The 19,973-nt window shown below is 43.2% G+C and overlaps 1 protein-coding gene and 1 long non-coding RNA gene across 11 annotated transcripts in view; one reads left to right on the top strand and one right to left on the bottom strand.

Moving 5' to 3' along the window:
* The window catches only part of LOC116228728 (uncharacterized), a 20,831-nt gene extending 16,830 nt beyond the window's left edge, over positions 1-4,001 (top strand). The window contains exon 5 of one of the 2 annotated variants that reach the window (XR_016458722.1): positions 3,915-4,001. This is a non-coding gene — a long non-coding RNA (uncharacterized LOC116228728). Of the gene's footprint in view, positions 1-491; positions 581-3,914 lie in introns of those variants that run through there. The other variant, XR_016458721.1, reaches the window with a different exon arrangement.
* Positions 644-19,925, bottom strand: PPM1F (protein phosphatase, Mg2+/Mn2+ dependent 1F). 9 transcript variants are annotated; one of them, XR_016458720.1, is made up of 10 exons: positions 19,683-19,924; positions 12,599-12,732; positions 11,289-11,488; positions 10,460-10,648; positions 9,529-9,672; positions 9,154-9,247; positions 8,465-8,589; positions 6,754-6,823; positions 1,683-1,750; positions 701-787 (listed from the first exon to the last, which is right to left on the bottom strand). XR_016458720.1 is itself a non-coding variant. In XM_090120887.1 (9 exons), the coding sequence occupies exons 1-8, from the start codon at positions 19,856-19,858 to the stop codon at positions 6,779-6,781; spliced, it is 1,107 nt and encodes a 368-aa protein (XP_089977013.1). In that variant the 5' UTR covers positions 19,859-19,924; the 3' UTR covers positions 683-1,750; positions 6,754-6,778. The 9 variants fall into 9 exon arrangements, 6 of the variants coding, with proteins under 6 accessions (XP_089977011.1, XP_089977013.1, XP_089977012.1 ...); XM_090120887.1 differs by having other exon boundaries at positions 683-1,750; XR_004166842.2 differs by lacking the exon at positions 6,754-6,823 and having other exon boundaries at positions 19,683-19,923.
* Positions 19,926-19,973: the final 48 nt, after the last annotated feature.

Raw genomic sequence — 19,973 nt, forward strand, 5'->3', positions numbered from 1 at the left:
TTGCATTTAGGCAAACTGCCTAAAAGGCTGCATACTTCAGATTCCCACGAGTTGTTTCAGATTAGCAAGTGTTATCACTGTCCTGCTGTCCTTACATCTTCCTTTCCTGAGAAAATGAAAACCAGCACTTCAGAAACCGTAACAGATTATTTAGCTCCAAGCTATTCTTATATTTTGAAAGTTATCTCCCTACTGTAGTAAATTAATCCTACATGCTTCCAGATTATTTCTTTAATGAGTAGACAAGTAAACAACAAATTGTTACTATCTCTTCTGAAACAGGGATTTTCTGATCATTATCCCATTACTGTAGGACATTAGGTAGTGGGCCAAACTTACCTTGCACTATTACTGTTGTTAGCTGCTAAGAAAAACAAAAGAAAACTTAGATCAACAAATTAAAGGTACACAGGTGATTTCTATGATGGCTTTATTAGCATCATGTTTTCAAGTAAGCATCCTCTGTGATCCTAAGGGTTATTTCCTTCTAGTACTTCTGCTAGTCTCTCCTGTAAAGACCCCATGGAAGAAAGGACTTGGTGATGGTCACCAGTATGACAGGAGTACCCCCCAAAGATGATGCAATATGACCATTGTGCATCGAGCTACTTGAAGGATAAAAATGAAAAAAATACATTGAAGAAAATAAACAAACGACACTTGAAATCAGTATGCTTTATTAATACTTCAGAAACATCAAATCCTACAGCAGAGTTCTTCTCCTCGCTTGTTTCCAGTCACTGCTTTGAAGCAATTTCTTGAAATATGCAAGTAGATACATGAGGCACTGTGTGAATACAAAAGTGACAATACAAAAAAAACCCCAACAATTAAACCTCATGCAATACATACATACAAATATATATATATAAAATATGGTAATGTAGCATAATACACACAAGCACTAATAGAACAATTCATATAAACAAACATACAATATGCACAGCATGTAATGATCAATGACAACAGGTTTCTGACCTATGTGCAGAACCAGTCAGTTTAAATAAAGAGTTTTAAGATACTAGAAACTGGTTAAGCCACAGCTTATAAAATCTGCTGTGCTGCAGCTTTTCTGCTCTGTGTCACAAGTGCAGATTAATATACAAAATAAATAAAGACTACAGCTCTACAACACTTGCTTAACAGCTCCTACTTCAAAGTCACTGGCCATTTCACTTTCATTCAAGGTTCATTAGCCAACACAGTGGCAAGAAATGTGCCTAAAGCAACCGTTCTGCTCTTGGACTATTTTAATACTGATAAGGACATGTTTTTGTGTCAGCAGGAATAGTTACAGAAGTCCAATTTCTAAATAAGCAAAGGATTGAAGCTATAATAGAGCAGATGTTGAGGAGGTACTCTGACAGAGCTGTTGGTTAGCCACGTGCCATGCTGCAGTTACCAGCTCAACCAACTAGGGCAGGAAACAGAGAGTACTGAAGCAGTGGAGAAACTCAGAAGCCTCCTCTAAACACAGTGCAAAGGGTGAAAACACCAACAGTCTGTAGGAACAGAAACCAGAGACTAGAAAGTCTCTCAAGCCCTATATCTGGGACAAGAGCTACTCTTACCTGAAAAAAAGCTCAAGTATTCCTAGAAAATAGCATGCAAATAGGAGGATTTTCTTCTTAACCAGCCAGTATTGGGCAATGCCAAAAGTACAAGTTGTTCTAATCTCATACCTTCCTAGCTGACATGGTACCTTCTATACTCTTGGTGTTGCAGGCCTCCAAAGATCAGACCACATTCACTATAACACAGATGAAATTAAAATTATAAAAAGGCAATCAAATTGATTTAACAGCCAATATTATTTATCGATGAAGCAGCAGTTTTCTGGGAGGGGGACAAAGCAGTGGAGGGCAGGGGGAGGGCTGACAGTGGAAGAGATTATAAGAGGTAGAAGAAAAGGAAAACTGGGAAGAAGGAAGATAGCAGGACTGGCTTTCAGAAGAGGAAGTAAGAAATGCAATATCCTTTTTTGTCAGTGTAAAGTTTTAACCCACAACAAAATAAACATCTGCCTATTACTAAACAGGATGTTCCTTCAAACACACTGAAGGTGTGAAAAAAAAAAAAAAAGACAGCAGGATTCATCATCCAATGTTTAGTTGAATGTCTTTTAACATTAGAAAGGGCAACATGAGAAAGAGGAGCTGCTGCATCTCATTTCCTGAGAAGGTCCCCTTAAGATTTCTCTAGTTTGTCTTTACACATCCAAAAGGAACAATCATCCCTTACATAAAAGAATAAACACTTCCTACTGGGAGCAATGATCACACCTTCAAGGTCCATCTGCCACAGTGACAAACCCTCCATGTGCCAAAGGCACTGCCACATAAATGATAATAAATCAGGAAGTGATCCACTAGATCAGGTTTTTGTGTGCGGATACCCAGAAACATTTTCTCTCTACGATGTTCATTACTTGATATATAAATATCTCATGGGAATTAGTAATCAGGCTAATCGTTTAGAATACAATTACTGAATATTCTCTCCATTAAAGTGGTCACAACACCCAGATAAATGTAACTTTCTAAGCAGCTGAATATTTTTTCTCTCTTCAGACTAAAAAGCACATAAGACATGAAACCTTGACTGAGAGGAATTTGTTAACAAAATAAAGTAAAATACTACAAAGCAGCCAAATTCATCTGCTGAGGTTTTAAGCTGACAGTCCACTGCAAACTCTTCTAGGTTGTTACTGCACTGTTTGCATTCCAAGAAGTTTGAAAACATTTATTTCCCTATTGATTTTCTCCTCTTCTATTTGACAAAACCTTCTGTGCTGCCAACACAGCTGTCTTTTCTTTACCTTCGTGTCTACCAGCAGCAGCATGGCCTGCTTGGAAAACTCACTGATCTACCAACACTGAGAAAGTCGAGGGGAGGGCTGGTGCCTGTTCAGGCTCCAGCCTAGTGGGTCACACAACAAAGGCGTAAGCAATTCTCGGTGAGGTTTTGGCTTCCTGTTTTATTTGGAGATAGAAGGTTATGACAAGAGTCCATCAGTTTATTTTAAGGTATTTTGAGAAGTGTCTACGACAGATACTTGTTCAGATGTTTCCATTTGATTACTTTTCAGCTGACGTGGCTGAAATCAACAGAGATAAGTACCTCCAGTAAGATCCACTGAACATACTAGAAACAAGCACAAGCCATGCACAAAGCGGTGGGCTTAGCTCTTGGAGCTGTCAGTGCTATGAAGCAGTCCCTCAGAAGGCTGGCTGCTCTGGTGGCTAGATTCAGGGAGCAGGGAGGATCAGCCTCATGGTTTTGGTGCTGTCGGTTTTAAAGACTGTGATTAGCTTGGCAGAAAAATGAATTGTTTTTCAGCACAACTGCAGACATGCTATAAACTTGTTTAGAAAGAATACACAAATGGTGTAGATGAGGAAGTTTAGCAGCCATTTCAAAGCTTTTCTCCCTCTCCAGCCCTTCCTGAAACACATTCTGGTTATCAGGAGTTGTCTGCTCCTCAAAAAAGGGAATCAGACCATTACTTCCCAGTGGGATTTTGTCTGACAGCACAGCCCAACTGTATACAGCAGACAGCACGTGAAGCCCCTGCAATCTGCTCCGTTGTGGCTAATATTTGCCCCACTTGCTCCTTTAAGAGTGTGCTTGATACTCCAGTGCTATAAGAACAGAAGTACACCATGTCTGTGCCGTGTGTTACATATCTGCATCCACAAGAATCCCAGTAAGCTAAGTAATAATGAACACTTTGCTTATACAAAGAGCAGAGCTGCAATCTTACTTCAGGCTTCAAGCAGCTCAACTAGCTGACTCTCTATGAATGGAAGGTATTTGCTGGTTCCTTAAAGATACAGTCTCTCACGCAACACTGTTTAGAAATGCATACGTTCCTCAGCCACTTGTTTTGGAAGCACATTTTTGTTTGTTTTTAGATTGCTGGGACAGAAGTTTCACCCCCAAACAGCTGCTTTAAGCTGTCAACAGAGAGCAGGTTTTCCATAGCAGACAGCCAACTTCTCTCCAGAATTCAGGAAGCAAGAGAAGCACTTTTACAAATATTCAACAACCACCAAAAAGGACATTTCATTGGCTTTTCATGACAAAAAGCTAATAGCACTGGAAATGCTTTTAAAAACAGCAATATCTCTTCTGACTTTGAATTCAGATAAGTGTCTATTAAACGCTATTAAAGTCATCACTGTGATTAACACGATTCAATTGCCATCTCTGCACAATTACTCATCCTATGAGAGCTCACCAGCAGCATCACTTCGTTAGCACACTTCACGTCCTTACTCATGGCAGCAGCTGCAGTGACCAGTGACTGAATGTACCCAATGCTCCCTCTGAGCAATACTTTACATGTAAAGACATCTTAAAAATCAATTTGGTGGCATTAACTTCCAAGACAGCACTGAGGGGTCAGAGTAAGTCACTCAGGATGCTTTTACTGTGATCCTCTCCTTGACTGTTTGAAGCCAGAGCTACCACATCTCAGTTTTGCCTTTTTAATGGGTGTGTTTCTAATTCTTTCAAGCACTAGTACTTCACGCTAAAGAACTGACGCTTGTGGCTTTATATTCCAGCCCACTTCCTTTTTAAAATAGGCATTAATAATACTTAAATGCATTCCTCTCTCTTTTTCACTTCTCCATCACTTACAGGGTGGATTTTACTTAATCTCCCTCTGTTCAAAAAATGTTCCTGCATTTCTATATTCAGTATTAGGAAGAAAAAAAAAAGAAGTAATCTTTAAAATTGTAATCTCATCTGTTTCAGACCAAGACTTCACTATCCCAGCTACATTCCTTTGCCAGAAAGGGCAGGGTAGGAAAGGAAAGAAAGGTGGAAGTGTGAATTACCCATAATCAAAAGAGGCACTGTATACCCACTAAGCAGGATGGCTAAAGCTAGTTTTCAATCAAGCACAATGTGAGAACTTAAGCACACTGTGTTTCAAAGAGTCTGGCTCCTCTAAGGGGCAACTTTCTAGGGCTGGGTGCTAAAAATGCAGCAGACAGCCAACTGAAATCTAGTAAAATATGAAAACAATTTTTCATTGAACATTTGTCTTGAATGTGTCAGCTAATTTCTACAGCTTCAGAGATGTTGGCAAGACTCAAGTATTGGTTTTGATGCACATTCATCAGCAAACAAAGAGGCAAACTGTCAGCTGGTGGACAAGCATTAACATACTGCTGTATTGTTGAGGACACTGGTAAGGCCTAGAGAGGTGAGATCATTCCCTCACTCAAATTACATAATATTTTAATAGTGTTGAAACCAAGAGAGTGAACAAAAATAAAATAAAAAAGCAAATCAAACCCACCACTTGAAATCCAGGAATTTTTGAGAGGGATGATAAGAGAAGCTGTAGGCGTAGCAGATTAGCACTATGAATTAAAAAACAAGCAAATGAAAACACACACCACAACCCTAAAATAATAAACGTAGCACCCTCCATATTTTGTCCATGTTGTGGACTATCTTCTGCTAGAGCATTGCTCATACTGCTGGCACTCCCCATAACAGTACTATGCATTACAGCTGCTGGCTTCTAGAGGTGATATTGACATCACAAGTAAAAGAATGCATAATTTCTCTCCTAAAGCACAGCTTGAGAATTAGGTTTCTGATTACCACAGACAGCTTTCTAAGAGGTGCATTTTACTTAGCCTCCAATAAAACAGACAAACCAGCTCCAAATTTGACTGGATATTCTCACGCAGCTGTAAGCACACACTGGAATACTTTGTTTCTACAGTATTGTAAGTCTTCACCAAGAGATTGAAATGAAAGGCTCATTTCTGAGAATCTGACTTGTTCAGCCCCCCCAGCCCCAGTGTTTCGGGAAACTTGACCAATTTCAGAGAGTGAACCATACTATGAACTTAGCAAAGCGTCACACCTCCCTTCATGAACACAACAGCTTCCTCCTCACCTGACAGCTATGAAATCAAACAATTCTGTCTTCTTTCTACACTAACAACAAGAACTTTGTTTCCAAGACACCAAGAGGCACAAGCAGTCATCAGAATTGCATGACTCTGAATATCCAGGTTAGAAATCATAGCGATGGGAGATGGCAAATCCAAAGTATATTATGCAAGACAGAAGGCTTCCTGAACTAAAGTAAGTTCATACAAAAATGAACACCTGCCCTACTAGGTTACCCTCACAGAAAGCAGTCACGTATTTTAGGTGAGTAAAATGTAGGATGGGAAAAGTGGTTACAACCTTGTTAGTGGAAAAGCTACTGTTGTTTCACAGCAAAACAATAAAGTAATTGCCTGAGTTGCTACAGAAGATGGCAGCTCACAGAAGAGTTACTGTGTTAAACGCTATGATCGTCCCTAATGACCCAACAAAGGCTCCAGTCACTCGGACTGCACTGCCCACACCAGCTGATAGTGCAGAGACAGCACAGACAGAAACAGCTCTACTGTTCTTTGTTCAGCCATCTCAACTCTTCTATATAAAGTTTCCTCCCATAGAGACATTACTTTTCAACACATTTTGATCCACAGGACTGACATATTGCAACATCATGTGCTTCTAAGTTAGGCATCCAATCCTGCTGCCAGATGTAAAGCACTTCTTGTTTAGGTATGGAAATTACTAACACATTTGCCATTGAGCCTTCAGATCTTGTTGAGTTCTGCCAGTCAGGCTAGCAAAGCAGGAGCAGACACGGCCAGGGGCTCTAGTATGTAATGGATCTAACAGTTGCAAAACAAAACACACATTCATTAAGGACTCTTTCATTGTTACCTTAGCTTCACATCTCTTTAAGAAGTTACTTAGATCCCCAAAGTCCAAGAGGTATGGCAAAATCAATCATCTAGTAACAAAAAAACATTACTAAAATGTTTCTAGTTTATGTTACTAAATTTTCTTCCGAAAGTTGTATGTGAATTTCTTTTTAAATGAAAGTCAAGACAGATCAAATTTTCACATCACGATTACCTAGCTAGAGCTTTGTGCATGGGCAGGGGTAAGTCACAGTAAGTACTGTGAAGCTTATGTCACATGTTATGCAATTTGGCAATAACAAACGAGATGTTTTCTTGAAACCCAGTTCCCACTAAAATCATTAATAAAAGTGAAAGAGTTAAGTGCATCACACATTAATATTAATGAAATAAAGTCACATTTTAAAAACACTATAAACTGGCTCATCAGAGTATGATGAGAAGCCAGCAATCCTTGTGTGAAATATTTAAGGCACTTGAGGACAGTCAGTTTTTAAAACCAGGTATTATAGATGCCACTTTAAAATTCTAATTTAAATAAAACATAACAAAATAAAGTAACACTGCAAAGAAAAAGAAAATCTTCCACTCTAAGTTTCAGAAGCTAAAATAAAAATCGCATTTGTTATAGCACACAGCAAAATGGTAGAAACAGAACATACTTAACAGCCAGAGCACATGCACTTTGTAAAGATCTCTCTCAAATATACAGCAATACAGTTCCTTTCTTTTCAGGCTGCCAGACAGCCAATAAACATTTTTGTTAGAAATAATCCAGTGCAGTTAAATACTGGATTCCAGTTTATTAACCATAGCATCCCAGAAAGTATCTTGGGATGTTGCTTTTTTGCTCTGTAACTGGAGCACTCAGTTCCATTTTCCCCTCTCCACACACACAAAATTAAATGTCTCTGCTTGAAGAAAGAGGCAATATCATTCTCTTAACACCATCTTTGGTACAAAACAAAAGTAACTTACACAGCATAATGGTGTGCTATCAAGCCTGTTCCTACAAACTACGCAAAGTAACAACCTTTTCTTTGATAGCGACAGCTTCTCCACTCCCAGTTCCCAAGGTAATATCACAAATAGAACATATAGCACTCTTTTGAAGCATTACTTCAAATTTTCACTTAGAATTCACAAACGGTGGCTCTCACCCACTAGCTTATACATACACTTTTCACCACACCCAGGGCAGAAGGATATGGCAGCAGTCCTGGGACATGTTTTAGAATTCCACTCCCACACACAAAAGAGCTGTACGAATCTCCATGCCTCTCCAGTGTTTTTTTTTGAATGGAGGGAAAGAGAAAGAAAAGACAAATGGGAACTCAGTAAAAGGAGATTCTCCTTTTTGTTAAATGTTTGTCCATTTGTCATTTTTCCTGACGCATTTTGCCCATTGTATTGGAGGCTTACTTCAGTGGAAAGCAGTTCCTTAAGTGAACTTTTAAACCTTCTGGATTAAGCAGATTTTGTCACTGTGTGGCTGCTGCCTCACAGCTGAGGAAATTAAAGGGTGAGCTCCGAGCATCATCCCCAGCTGGAAGGCTCTTAGTGTCTCTGAGACAGTCTGCCAAGATGTCCTGTGGATCCCTCAAGAACACCACTAAAACAGTAATGTTGTCATTGGATCCATTTTCCTTCGCAGCAGCCACCAGCCTTTCTGCTGCTTTGAGACCCACTCCTTTGGTTTGCATTAAATGATCTAGGACTAAGTCTACAACCTCATATGGCTTGACAGCATCAAAGAATCCATCACAGGCTAGAAGCAAGTAATCTTCAGAACCAGTCAGGTCAAACGAATCTCCATCTGCATCACCAGAGATGTAAGGTTTTTGACACACATCACCTAAGACAAATGATCAAAACAAAGGCTTCGTTACTGCAAATATGAACAGTTCTTCACCCATAATTACTTTTAGTGCCCCAGAGGACAGACAGATCATACTCCAGACGTATCTGATACTGGACTGGAATAGTGAAAAATAGCGAATTCAAGATAAAATGCAGCAATCTGATTTAAAAGTTGTAGTCAAGAGCGAATCAAAAACACAACAGACATTTAAGCACAAAGAAGCCTGGATAAACATTTTTTACTTCTTCCACTTGAACACTCTTAAGTTGAAATACTCTTAAGTTTGTTGGAGAACAATGGAGAACAGTGTCAGAAACTTTCAAGAAGCTAAGGATTTAAATACTTTGGAATGTCATGTCTAGTACGTAAAACAGAACAGCATACCATGCTCATGGTACAAGCAATAAGACTAGATAGGTATAAACTATTTAAAAGTTACATAGACATAGTCTAACCTTATGGCAAAGTGGTTCACTATTTGAACAATGCTGAGCAAAACGTTACTTACAGTTATACAGTCTTTTAATAAAGTTTGATCTGAACTGTGCTGATGCTTACCAATTGCTCTGGAAACAGCCAAAGTGCCATTAACCCGCCAGCAGTCCATGTAGGTTACACATCCACCCAGAGCCTCAATACGTGCTCTCTCATCCTGAAAAACAGTCAAATATATATTTTATAGCAAGAATCTTTTGAAAAAACAGTCTGAATAGGAACTTTAGTTAAGACTACCAGTACCATCAGTACTTTCAAGGTGTCATGGAGTAGAGACTGCCTTTTCATAACACTGGAGTGGACGGAATCATCATACTCAAAAACCTACCCCACTATAGAAAGTATGCAGATCATGAAACAATGCTTGGTTCCAAAAGGTTTCAGAGAGATTCTGACAGCACACGCAAAAGGAAAAATAAATTAAAGATTCAGACTTACTTCTCTCTCTGGTTTGTGAGGTTCCATTAGTGTCACAGCATTTCCTTGCTGCACAAGCATTACCTGCGAGTCCCCTAGCCATGCTATGTGTAGCTTGTTCCCTACAATCAATGCAGATACACCTGTTGTACCACTCCGCAGCCTCTACAGAAGGAAACAGGTGTGTTAGGTGAATATTCAACAAATAGGTTACATAGCAAAACAACAAACTTAAGCTTAATAAAACTTAAATGCAGCGCAGTAGACCTGTGATCATAATTCAAGTACATTTAAAAAGGTACTATATATGTCAGATGCATAAAGATCTATATAGATACATGTGAAATAAACTATTTATTCCAGTATGCAGATAGCTCATACTGCCTTTTTCATTGTCTTCCCTCTCTGCTATTAGTTCCAAAACTGATCAGTTTGCTGTAACAAGAGTTCTCATTACAAGCACAATTGTAATAAACCATCCTTCCTTTATGTAGATTTGACAAAAAAAGATATTCATCATACCAACTCGATTCAAGGCAAATAAATACCTGAAGAGCCTGTTTTAGGTCATTTTTATAATTACAGAATACACTTTTATCTTATTATCACCTGTTACGTTAAAGGTAGGAGAAATGAGGAAGAAGATGAAATCTCTTTTGAGGTAAGGAGTAGGACAATGGAACCTAGAGACTGCCTAATTCAGGCAAAGAGCAATGTTCTCTCAAATAATTGGTTATTTAGACACTTAATGCTTATTTTTGATCACCCACATGCAAGACTGTCATTTCGCTTTTCCTTAAAAAAGAAATAATTTGATCAAACACTTTCATGTAGCATTATTTAATAAATAATTCAAAGATACTATACTGACAGAATTTTCTGGATAATACCACGTTGTCCAACGGTTCTTACTGTTATTTGAATACAAGGGAATTAACCTCTACCTGCTCACCTCTCTTTTGGCTTTGAAAAGAAACATTTCATCTGTCTTCTGGAAAGAGCATTTCAAGGCCTCAGCTGGATTTTTAACAATCTCCTTGTGTAGCCCCACATTTACATGTAAATGGGTTGCTGAATAATTGGCAGCATCCACTCCACCATGGCCATCAAATATCGCAAAGTAAGCACGATCGATGTCATCCTTTTCCGGGGAGGAAGAAAAAGGAAGAAAAACAAATGTTCAAAAATAAAATAGCTCCTGCAGTGGTAACAGCAAGCAACGTTCTGTTCTGGGCTTTCTTCCATATGATGTTGCATAGGTAAGGACAATTTAAGCCAGTTAAGCCACGTGCAAAATGGAGGAAGTGGATACTCTGCAGGGGAATTACTTTCCTTTAGTAGATGTTAGTAATTTAACATCCTTGAAAATTCTAGAATTGAAGAGTACAGAGTTAGTTCTGTAGTCCTACTCCAGTTTCATTTATTGGCATTTGTCCTTATTTAACTCTTATTCTATTATTATTTTTTTAATTAAAACACATTATTTACCTCAGTCAGAAAAACATCACACCTCCAGCAACGTGGCGACAGATAACTTACATTTCCACAACGCTTACGACATGAAACCTAGAGTCACAAGATCCTTCTTTATCAATCGGGGCATTAGTTAGGTTAATTAGCCCTTAGCAAACAAAGCAGGTACTTGCTCCAGCACAGCCATGATAAATACCTTATGGCAACAAATCCTTACCATTTCACAAATCACATATCATTAGATCACTGTGCTTATTGCAATGTTGAAAAGCTAATAAACTGCTCTCTCCAGCACTGTCCAGACTTACTGCTAAGCCAAACAGCTGATTGAACTCCATGAGGATAACATGGCGGTCCTCCATTTTCCGTCGAGTGTTACGGATGGCATGGATGGAAACAAGCAGGAAACGCTTCAGTGGTCTCAGCGGTGGCAACTGCTTCTGCCATTCAAAGCAGACATCCCGAAGTCTGTTAAAGAAGCAGCGCTGCAGCGACTCTCCATCCAGCACTGACAGCACAAAGACAGAACTGTCAGTCGTGCCCCATCATTTACCCTGTCTTTCCTAGAGCTACATGCACGCACTCAGCACTCTGCCCCTACAAGCTCTGCAAGGCTCCAGAGAATCACATGAAAGAAGGTGGCAATAATGGAAAACAGTGTGACATTAGGGATAAGGAAAGGATCTTGTACTTCATAGCTCTCATTCAAAAATAGGTTTATCACAGAAGTAGCTACATTAAAAAGCAATCCCAATAAGGATCCAAAAAACCTGTCTGTCCAACTAGACACAAATGATATTATGTAAGTGAAACACACCACGTTTGGTGGTAGAAGTGCATTCCTATTCAAAAAGAAAAATAAAAAAACAGATCAAGTAAGCAGAAAATCCATCCAACTGGATAACAGATTGTTCTCTTGGATACAAGCATTGAAATACCATTAGCCAGACATCGGGTTATGTCCTACTGAACCACTTCCACTACAACAACAAGAAGGTCTAAGAATAAGTTTTGTTGAGGTCAGTAGCTCAACTCATAGCCAAGCAGAGCAGATTCAAATTTTAAGCTGTTGTTTTTATCTTTTTAAACACACAGGGCTGTAAAAGCTGAAGGGACAGAAAAGAACCTGCAACTTTCCTGCTTTGTCATGACAGAGCAGAAAATGTAAAGACCCACTGAGCATAGCGCAAAAAGCTGCAGACAGACACTCAAATCCATTTCTGGATTGGTCCCAAAGATCAATTAATCCAAATCTACTGTTCATCAGACTGAATGATTTGATTTTTGGCATTGTGTGAGAAGTTCTTAACTAACTAATTCAGGAAGCACTGCAGACACGTTCACTTATTAATTATTTTTGGAAAGACGAACTCTCTTCCCTTTCCAGAAAACCAACTCTTGCAACGAGTCCAGGGCTCCAGACAGCACATTTGTATCTTGCCCACAAAACCAGCATCGCTACCTTTCTTCCCACAAATACCTGGCAGGGGCAAATAAAGTTCTGTTCAGGGCTGCTCACCAGACAGTCTAACCAGATATTCTGGGAAACGTTTCAAAACACTGAAGTCTTCCAACAGACAGCCTCTGAGAAAACCACAGAAGGAGAAAGTATACTTACAGGTGAATCTTTCCTCATCTCCTTCTCCCTGTCTTTCCACACTTTCCCTCTTAAATTCAGTCAAGTCTGTTCGGAGAACTTCATCAACCGCAGTGTGGATCACTGATGCTGCAAGGAGTGGCGAAACACCTCTGCTGGTAACAAAAGGAAGGGAAAGAAGAGCAGTATTAGTTTAGACTGAACTACAGCCTCACTGTTTACAACTGTTGACCTCAACTCAGAATTAAGAACATGTACTCAATCAGTAATTTCAACTTTATTAGTAAACGAGTAGAATAAATCACGTTTGATATTTATTCGCATAAATGTTTAGAAAGATCTTCAGTTGGACAAACACCTTCTCAAGAATGCAAAGAGGAGGAAGCACATGAATCACGTTTTCAAACCGCTGCCTCGTGCTTCAGCCACAGATAGCATCCCACACACTCGAGCCCTCAGATGGGAATGGCTACCTTCAGCTCTGGGCTCTGAGCGCAAACCTTTTGTTGTGACTCACTGTGCAACAGTTCCTGTTTGCAGCTAACTGCCTCACTGCAGGCAGGACCAGGATCTCCGTGTGGCGGTACACTTCTCCAAAAAGGTTACTTGGACTCCAATTCCCTTCCCTCCATGAGGAAAGCCACGCTCAGTACCAACCTACAAACTCTTCACACTCAGTTGTTCTGACTGGAAGGTCCCCAAAGAAACCTTTGTCCAAGGAAAAAGGTGCAAAGGGAGATACTGGAAAATAACTCCTATATTCACTCTACTCCTCTGGCTGACACTAACAATTACAGTACATGACATCCATTCCAGACATTTTTTATGAGCACAATGAAAAATAAGCATGGACAATCATAAAAAGAAGTTTATCTTTTGTTCATGGGGAGTCTGATGCCCACCAAGCAACAAATTATGCAAACATAACAAATAACTATTAAGGCATCTGCAGCAAATCAAGGACAAGATGTTGTTCTGCCAGAAAACATCGGCTGGCTGGGGAATAAGAACTGGCGGGAGCAATGGTCTCTGCAGACAAGAGGCAGAAAGCTGGGGGAAGATCGTGAGCTTTCAGATCCCTGTGACAACAATCTGAAACGTATTTTGCCACTGTGTTTCTCAAAGACAGGCCCTGTCATATTCGCACAGCCACATGAGTACCTCCCATGGCAGCAAACAGAAAGCACTGTGTTAGTCAGCAGGTTGCTAACAGAAGCACGTTTTATGCTATGAAACGATGGCCTACTTTAATGAGTCATTTCAGTACTTCAGATAGATGGCAACAAGTCTGCAGTCGTTGCAGCACTGCCTGCAGTCATACCACATCATGGGAAGCCAGAAATTTGGTTTATTAAAAAAAAACAAAAAACCCAAACTAATATGTTTAGAAGAGTCACTTTCTTTCCTACAAAGCCCTGACCTGCTGTACCAGGTCCCAAAGAAGACACTTAACCAAAAGGCAACGTACTTAATGCCATAATTCACAAGCCCCATAAAAACTCTTTTTACAGGAAGCCTGCAACAAAGAAAAGATTTACAACTTATTATGTCACATCCTTCAGCTTTGTCCAGTTGCCACCCAGTTCATTAGAAGGAAATTCAGAGATTCCTCAATACTGATACAACTGATTGAGCTTCACTTACTACATATTTTCTCTTCATCCATCTCCACAGTTTTGCAAATCTAAAAGAGAAAACGGCTGCTTACTGAGAATTTGTTTGCTCTGCAGACCCAACGGCAGGCAGGCAGCTGGTTCTCGTGGACCAGCACAAGATAACAGCTTAAAAAATCACGATCCTGCCCATCTAGTCAAACCTCAGTTCCGGACAGAACACATGCCCTGATTATTCTGTAAGCTCTCAGTGTTAGTGCTACCATGCCTGTAAACCTGTTTTTTAATAAAGCTCAGGTAAATGGGGCTCCAGGGCAATGCTATTTTCCATTCAGCTTAGATGTTTACTGGTTCTAATCCCAGCCCCTAAAGCTGAGCTTCAAGAGCTAACAAAATACATAATCAAAGATGAGTAAGAACTGCTTCTTCAGTGTAGAGTCCAAGGTCTCACTTGGCAGGAGAATGGCTGGAAGCAGAGGCAGTACCTATGGCAACCACCGCAAAAGCAGAAGCCCACTGCAGTTATAATAACAAACCTCAAAGCTTTTCTGTAAGCAAAGAAGACTGTCACTTCTTGTCAAAATCTTTTCAAAGCAGCCCAGGACACCCTGCTGACAGGCTGAACCAAGCACAATTCAGTTTTCATGAATCAGAAAAAATACTGTAGTTGCTTCCTAAGTGAGAAAATAAGCACGTTGGGAGGAAGAGAGAAGTCAGTGGGGTATGTTTCATGGAAGGAAGCAACATCCTCTTAAAAGCCTTAGGAGAAATACGACAATACCATTTCTATGACACATGCAACGCTAATTACTTAGCCTCAGCCCACACAGGCTGGTAGTAAACAGCCCCAGAATTCCTCTGCTACGGGCTATTTCTTTGCCGACAGAAAGGGTGTGTTTTGACCACAACAAAAATTTAGACGAAAATTAATGCATGTTGTAACAGTGGAGATGAAGCACTGTAGCTTCACTGCCAGCCGAAATCAGCACACCAGTGGCTGGGGCACAGAGTTCATATCCTCCAGCTACTCCACGGTAAAACATAAGCTTCATTTTAAAGACTCGAGAATAGATAAAAGCATTGAGAGTAAAGCCTCAGCTCCAACTACGTTTCTCTCAGAGGCCTGCAAACACACACAGGCCTCCTGTCATGCTCTGTGCCTGCAGCTTCTGGCAGTTTTGAGAAAGCAGCATTCTGCAACAGATGGCAGACTCCAAACAGCTGCTCTTGGAGCAGAGCAGCAAGCTCTGCATGATCCAGCGCAGGGTGCTACGAGCCCCGGGGGCAGACCGAGCACCCAAGGCTTACACAAAGCCCAAGGACCGCCTTTCCCTTTTCTTGGGAGGAAAATAATTCACATTCCCGACCATGCTCTATTCCACGGCCACGTCAGGAGATCTCCTTATGACAACAAGAACAAGAGCTCACTAACTGCTATGTCTGAAGACCACTTGCCACTTTTCACAGGCAAAAAGAGTTACAGATTTTCCCTCAAATATTAAAGTGCTGCCACCATACAGACCTCTTCTCCTTTCAGCATATCTATATATTCAGATATATATACACACACAAAAGCTGTAGAGAGAGGTAGGTATAGCTGTGTGATGAAGGGATGTTAAATCTGCCATCAAACGCTTCTAGCTTCATTCAGCAGCAGTAGGGGAAGACCTATTTTTGCTCTCATTGGTGGCTGTAACACCAGAGCACATACTGTCTGCCACTGAAGCAAAAGTTCGGCACTGCAGACTCAGTGTGTGTCCATAGCACATTACAACTGCATCAGCAAAGCATTTTTAATGCAGATCTGCAAATGCCAGCAGTTCTCTGGCAAGTCTCTGATGCAGCTGAAATAGCATCAGGTCATAAGATCTCCCGATAAACAATAGTTGCTTGTATTCAGTATTTTCTCCCCAGCCTGTGACTTTTGTTTCTCTCCTCCAGATACAGAATCATAGAATGGCTTGGGCTAGAAGGGTCCCCAAGGATCATCAAGCCCCAGCCCCCCTGCTGCAAGCAGGGCCACCACCCTCCAGATCTGGCACTAGCTCAGGCTGCCCAGGGCCCCATCCAAGCCGGTCTTGAACACCTGCAGGGACAGAGCATCCACGACCTCTCCATGCAGCCTGTTCCAGTACCTCACCACTGTGAAGAACTTCCCCCTGACATCCAGTCTAAATCTTCCCTCCTTAAGCTTAAAACCACTCTCCCTTGTCCTGTTGCTTATCTACCTGAAGAAAAAAGTTTACTCCTCTCCTTTTTATAATCGCCTTTTAAAGACTGGAGGGCTGCCATGAGACCTCCTCACAGCCTTCTCCTCTCCAGGCTGAACAAAGCGCAGCTCCCTCAGCCTGTCTTCATAGTGGAGGTGCTCCAGACTCTCACCATCGCTGTGGCTCTGCTCTGGACCCCCTCCAGCAGCTCCCTGTCTTTCCTGTTTTCAAGGCCCCAGTTGCAACAGACAACAAGTTGGTTTTGACCATCACCCAAAATTCCTAGAATCTATTTGTTAATAATTTACAAAATTAACCAGTAAGCAGCAAAAGCACTACATCCTTCCTGTGCATTGATCTCATCAAGGTTTCCAACTGTAACACTATGAACCATGAACAAATGAGCACACTGGGGGTTCCTGAAAGCAGGCATTCCTGCTAACTCACACTTGCTTTCACAGCTGAGCACAACTGGTCCCATGAAAAGCAGAAAGTTTGTTGGTAGGCATTCACACAAAGCAGATGGATCACTGAGATTGTGAACACATTCCTAGCACCGAGCAGTACTCTGTGCATCACAGTAACACACACTGTCCAGAACCAAGAGTGAGAAAGTAAGCTTGGGGTGATTCATTAAGTGCTGGGTCAGTAACAGTGCTCAGAGAGGAGAATAATAAAGGCTGCTTTTAGAAGAGATTGGGTAAATCAGACACAAGATAAATTCCTCCCCCAGCTTCATGTGAACATGACATAAAAACGTTAGAATATCAGAATTGCAAAATTAAGAGTTCTCAAAAACAGAGAACTGCTGAAAACAAATACACCAGGGCTATACCTCGGGTGTAAGCATTACAGTGCAAAGCACAAAGACACAGAACAGGATGCTGAGGCAGCTAAGAGATGAAACACAGCAAATGCTTCAGGAAGGGCCACAGCGGAAAGCTGCAGCTCACAGCTGTTATTGCAGTGAAGTCAGCTCAAACAGGAAGCCTGCTGGAAACCCACATTGTTCTTTTGCTGTGTCACAGGATGGCCTTCAGCTTCCACCGAGGCAAAGGAAACATTTCTGTATTAGTGCTAAGATTACATCTTGTGTTCTGTTTCAGTACAGGACAGTAAAATTTTAGGTTAATTTCTAAGTGTTTGGAAATAATTAATGGACTTCTCATTCACATCAACCCATTTTCACAGACTGTGGTAAGGCATGCTCTTAGCCAGAAGAGTATTAATAAAAATTCTGCAAAACAAGAGGACTGTTTTGCCCAATTCCTAAGAGTTCTACGTAAGTATTTAACTCCATACGAAGCAGGCAGCTCCTTGATTTCAGTTATCCAAAGTAGAAGTATCTGCAAAGATCCAGTAGATAAGGCACTAAACCTGGTCAGGAAGCAAGAGCGTTGCCTGTCTCAGAGTGCTAGCTACATTTGCAGAAGATAGTTAAAATAATTCATTTTAGATTAGCAAAGACATGCAAGAGGGTCAGCTCCAGACACCCAGCTCTTCCACGCAAGCGAAGCGCGCAGCCTCAGCGACACAGGTGCGGTAGGACAGCCCAGCCAGGACCAGCAATGCACTCCAAGTCTTCCAACTGGTGTGGGGCCTGGAGCCACCGCGCTGCAAGGGAAAGGCGGTGGTGTTCTCTGGCCTGGCTGAAAATTCGAGCCTTCAGCTCAGTCAGTAACTGCGGCGTTACGGTCAGAGTTGTGTAAGAATGCTACCCTTTGGTATTTCTGTTTTCCAGGTCCCTTTTGTGAAAAGAAGCATAAATAAGTCAATCTTTACATTTTTATTCTGCTTTGCTTTCTTATCTACCTCCCCCTTTGCTCACACTTTCCCTCCGGCTGCAGGAGCCCCACGAAGCAGGCTGCCGCTCAGCGCTGCAGGGCAGGAATGCGAGCAATGCAGCGCTGACAGGGCAGGCTGCGCTCCGTAAACACAACAGCGACAGGTGAGGTGAAAGCATCGCAAAGCAGCGCTCTGCCTGCTCTCGCTTCTTAACACCGCTAAGTAACTCAGGAACACCTCAGAAAAACCGTGGCTGCAGGCCGAAGAACGCAGCCTGCGTCTCCGCGGCCCCGGGCGCTCGCACAGGAGCTGGGCGCGGTGGGCGGGCGGCGCAGCGAGGCGCTGAGGGCCGGCAGCCCCGCACGGCTCAGCGCGCACCGAGCGCCGGCCCTGCTTCGGTACGGCGCTTCGGTCACAGCGCGGCCGAGGAACAGCGATCGCTCTCCTCTCAAAAACATAAAAGCTTCGAAGAAGAATCACAGAATCACAGAATCACAGAATCGTAGGGGTTGGAAGGGACCTCCAGAGATCATCGAGTCCAACCCCCCTGCCAAAGCAGGATCCCTACACCAGGTCGCACAGGTAGGCGTCCAGGCGGGTCTTGAATATCTCCAGAGAAGGAGACTCCACAACCTCCCTGGGCAGCCTGTTCCAGTGCTCCGTCACCTCACCGTAAAGAAGTTCTTGCGCACATTGGTGCGGAACTTCCTATGCTCCAGCTTCTGGCCATTTCCCCTTGTCCTGTCTCTGCACACTGCTGAAAAGAGTCTGGCCTCGCCACTTTGCCCCCCACACCTTAGATATTTATAGACCTGGATCAGGTCCCCTCTCAGTCTTCTCTTCTCAAGGCTAAACAGACCCAGCTCACTTAGCCTTTCCTCATAGGGGAGATGCTCCAGGCCCTTCACCATCTTTGTGGCTCTCCGCTGGACTCTTTCCAAGAGATCCCTGTCTTTTTTGTACTGGGGAGCCCAGAACTGGACACAGTACTCCAGATGAGGCCTTACCAGGGCAGAGTAGAGGGGGAGGATAACCTCCCTCGACCTGCTGGCCACGCTCCTTTTAATGCACCCCAGAATGCCATTGGCCTTTTTGGCCACAAGGGCACACTGCTGGCTCATGGCCAACCTGTCGTCCACCAGGACACCCAGGTCCCTCTCCACAGAGCTCCTCTCCAGCAGGTCATCCCCCGAGCGAGCCGTGCCGGCAGCACCGCCCGCCTCCGGCAGCGACACAGCGCTCACAGCCGGCGCGGCCGAACCGAGGCACAGAGAACGGAGCCGGCCTCCCCCCGCCCTCCCGGCCCCGCCGACCCGGACGCGCTCAGGCCGCGCCGCGCCGCCCCTCGAGGGACGGGAACCGCTCCGCCAGGCCGGGCCCGGCCGAGTGCCGGCGCCGCTCCGCTCCGCGGGGTCAGGCCGAGCCGGGGCCGGAGGCGGCCGCGCTCCCTCGGGGCCGTTGAGGAGAGGCCCCGCCCGCCCGCCCCGCCCCGCTCACCTGCCGCCCAGGAGGTTCCCCGCCAACTCGGCCAGCGCGCCCGGCGCCTCGGCCTCGCTCAGGGCGCCGCTCCACGCCGAGCTCCACGGCAGCGGCTCCCCCGGGCCCAGCGCGGACGGGAAGTCCCTGAGGAAGGAGCCGAGGGGAGCCCCGGCCGCCTCCGCTTCCAGCGCCATGGCGGCGCCGCGCTGACGGCCGCGAGCGCCCCGGGGCCGCGGGGAGGGGAGCGGAGCGGACGGCGGGGCCCGGACGGCGCCTTTAAGCGGGGCGGGGCGGGGCCGGGCGGCACGT

This window comes from Phasianus colchicus, chromosome 18 (genome assembly GCF_987193195.1).
Source record: "Phasianus colchicus chromosome 18, bPhaCol1.hap1.1, whole genome shotgun sequence".
NCBI lineage: Eukaryota > Metazoa > Chordata > Aves > Galliformes > Phasianidae > Phasianus > Phasianus colchicus.